Below are 2,500 nucleotides of genomic sequence, written 5' to 3'. Positions count from 1 at the left end.
GTGCTAAACAGTCCGTAACCAATCAAAGTGATCAGAAGGAGGGCAAAATGCAGCGCTGGAACGTGTGGAAAAGTAAAATAAAGGCAAGAGTTGATGATAAACGTAAATGGAAAGTACATTCTCAGGATGAGGTCTGGGTATGGCAGAGGGATTCTGAAGGGAAATATGAACTGATAGGAAAAACGAAATTTGACAGGAAAGAGACAAGCAAGTAGACAACCAGAGGGAAAGGGAGAGGAAGAACACCCCGCAGGGAAGGTAGGGAGGGAACTTCCAACAGCCCCTAACTTCTTTTGGTTCAACAGCCTCGGGGCACAACTCCCAGTGGTCTTGAGTCAGCACACGTCGTCTTGAGAGTGAAGGTCCACATTCCAGGACCAGGGAACTTCCACCAGCCCCCCAACTGGTTTTGGTCCACCAGCCTTAGGCGTAACTCCCAGTGGTATAAAGCCAGCACATATGTGCTTGAGTCACCAGTCAGCATTCCAGGTCCAAGGAGCTTCCAGCAGCCCCCCCAGCTGCCTATAGCCCACCAGCCTTGGGGGCTTCCAGGGTCAGTGAACTTCCAGCAGTCCCCCCAACTGCTTTTGGTCCACCAGCCTTGGGCGCTTCTAGGCTAGTGAGCTTCCAGTAGCCCCCCAACTGGAATGCAGACTGGCGACTCAGGCGAACATGTGCTGACTCAAAACCACAGGGAGTTGCGCTCAAGGTTGGTGGACCAGACAGTTCCCTTGCTGAGCCAGCATATATCCACTTAAGAGTCCAGTCCGCATTCCACGGCCAGGGAACTTCTGGCAGTCCTCCAACTGCTTTCAGTCCACCAGCTTTAGGCGTAACTCCCAGTGGTATAAAGCCAGCACATATGTGCTTGAGTCTCCAGTCAGCATTCCAGGTCCAAGGAGCTTCCAGCAGCCCCCCCAGCTGCCTATGGCCCACCAGCCTTGGGCGCTTCCAGGGTCAGTGAACTTCCAGCAGTCCCCCCAACTGCTTTTGGTCCACCAGCCTTGGGCGCTTCTAGGCTAGTGAGCTTCCAGTAGCCCCCCAACTGGAATGCAGACTGGCGACTCAGGCAAACATGTGCTGACTCAAAACACAGGGAGTTGCGCTCAAGGCTGGTGGACTGAAAGCAGTTGGAGGACTGCCAGAAGTTCCCTGGCCGTGGAATGCGGACTGGACTCTTAAGTGGATATATGCTGGCTCAGCAAGGGAATTGTCTGGTCCACCAGACTTTGGGGCTTCCAAGGTCAGTGAACTTCCAAGTCTCCAGTCTGCATTCCAGATCAAAGGAGCTTCTAGCAGCCTCCCAACTGCTTATGGTCCACCAGCCTTGGGTGCTTCCAGGATAATGAACTTCCAGCAGTACCCCAACTGCTTTTAGTCCACCAGCCTTGGGCACCTGTAAGGCCAGTGAACTTCCAGCAGCCCCCCAACTGCTCTCGGTCCACCAGGCATCGGCGAAACTCCTGGTAGTCTTGAGCCAGAACACGTCTGCTTGAGTCTCCAATCCACATTCCAGAGCCAGAAAATGACCAGCAGCCCTGCAATTGCTTTCGGGCCACCAGCCTTGGGTCCAACTCTAAGTGGTCTTAAACCAGCACATGTCTGCTTGAGTCTCCAGTTAGCATTCCAGGAACAGGGAGCTTCCAGCAGCCCCCCAACTACCTTTGGTCCGCCAGCCTTGGGCACTTCCAGGGTCAGTGAACTTCCAGCAGTCCCCCAACTGCTTTTGGTCCACCAGCCTTGGGTGCTTCTAGGGCCAGTGAACTTCCAGCAGCCCCCAACTGGAATGCAGACTGGAGACTCAAGCAGACGTGTGCTGGTTTAAGACCACTGAGAGTTGGACCCAAGGCTGGTGGACCGAAAGCAATTGGGGGGCTGCTGGTAGTTTTCTGGCCCTGGAATGTGGATTGGAGACTCACTCAGACATGTTCTGGCTCAAGACTACCGGGAGTTTTGCCGATGCCTGGTGGACCGAAAGCAGTTGGAGGAGTGCTGGAAGTTCACTGGCCTTACAGGTGCCCAAGGCTGGTGGACTAAAAGCAGTTGGGGGACTGCTGGAAGTTCACTTGTCCTGGAAGCACCCAAGGCTTAAGTCTCCAGTCCGCATTCCAGGGACAGAAAACTACCAGCAGCCCCTCAACTGCATTTGGTCCACCAGCCTTGGGTCCAACTCTCAGTGGTCTTAAACCAGCACACGTTTGCTTGAGTCTGCAGTCAGCATTCCAGGGCCAGAGACCTTCCAGCAGCCCCCCAACTGCCTTTGGTCCACCAGCCCTGGGGGCTTCCAGGGTCAGTGAACTTCCAGCAGTCCCACAGCTCCCGGTGGCATAAAGCCAGCACACATACGCTTTAATCTCCAGTCCGCATTCCAGCAACCCCCTCAACTGCCTATGGGCCACCATAATTTTTAGTGTTTCTGATTCTCTTCCTCTGTCTTTAAAGATCAAAAAATATATTTTACGGTTAATCAAATGTAATAAATTTTATGAAATAGATAGAA

At 53.4% G+C, this 2,500-nt stretch overlaps 1 protein-coding gene across 1 annotated transcript in view; it reads left to right on the top strand.

Annotated features, from left to right (window-relative positions):
• The window catches only part of LOC136853954 (golgin subfamily A member 6-like protein 22), a 2,768-nt gene extending 1,390 nt beyond the window's left edge, over positions 1-1,378 (top strand). Inside the window, exons 1-2 of the mRNA XM_067129852.1 lie at positions 1-137; positions 1,097-1,378. The exon at positions 1-137 is cut by the window's left edge and continues 1,390 nt beyond it. Coding sequence (XP_066985953.1) covers positions 1-137; positions 1,097-1,378 — 419 coding nt within the window. The remainder of the gene's footprint in view (positions 138-1,096) is intronic.
• The last annotated feature ends 1,122 nt before the right edge of the window (positions 1,379-2,500 follow it).

Source organism: Macrobrachium rosenbergii, chromosome 28, assembly GCF_040412425.1.
Source record: "Macrobrachium rosenbergii isolate ZJJX-2024 chromosome 28, ASM4041242v1, whole genome shotgun sequence".
In the NCBI taxonomy this organism is placed as follows: domain Eukaryota; kingdom Metazoa; phylum Arthropoda; class Malacostraca; order Decapoda; family Palaemonidae; genus Macrobrachium; species Macrobrachium rosenbergii.
Note: the sequence above shows the minus strand (reverse complement) of the source record. Positions and strands in the feature narration are given on the sequence as shown.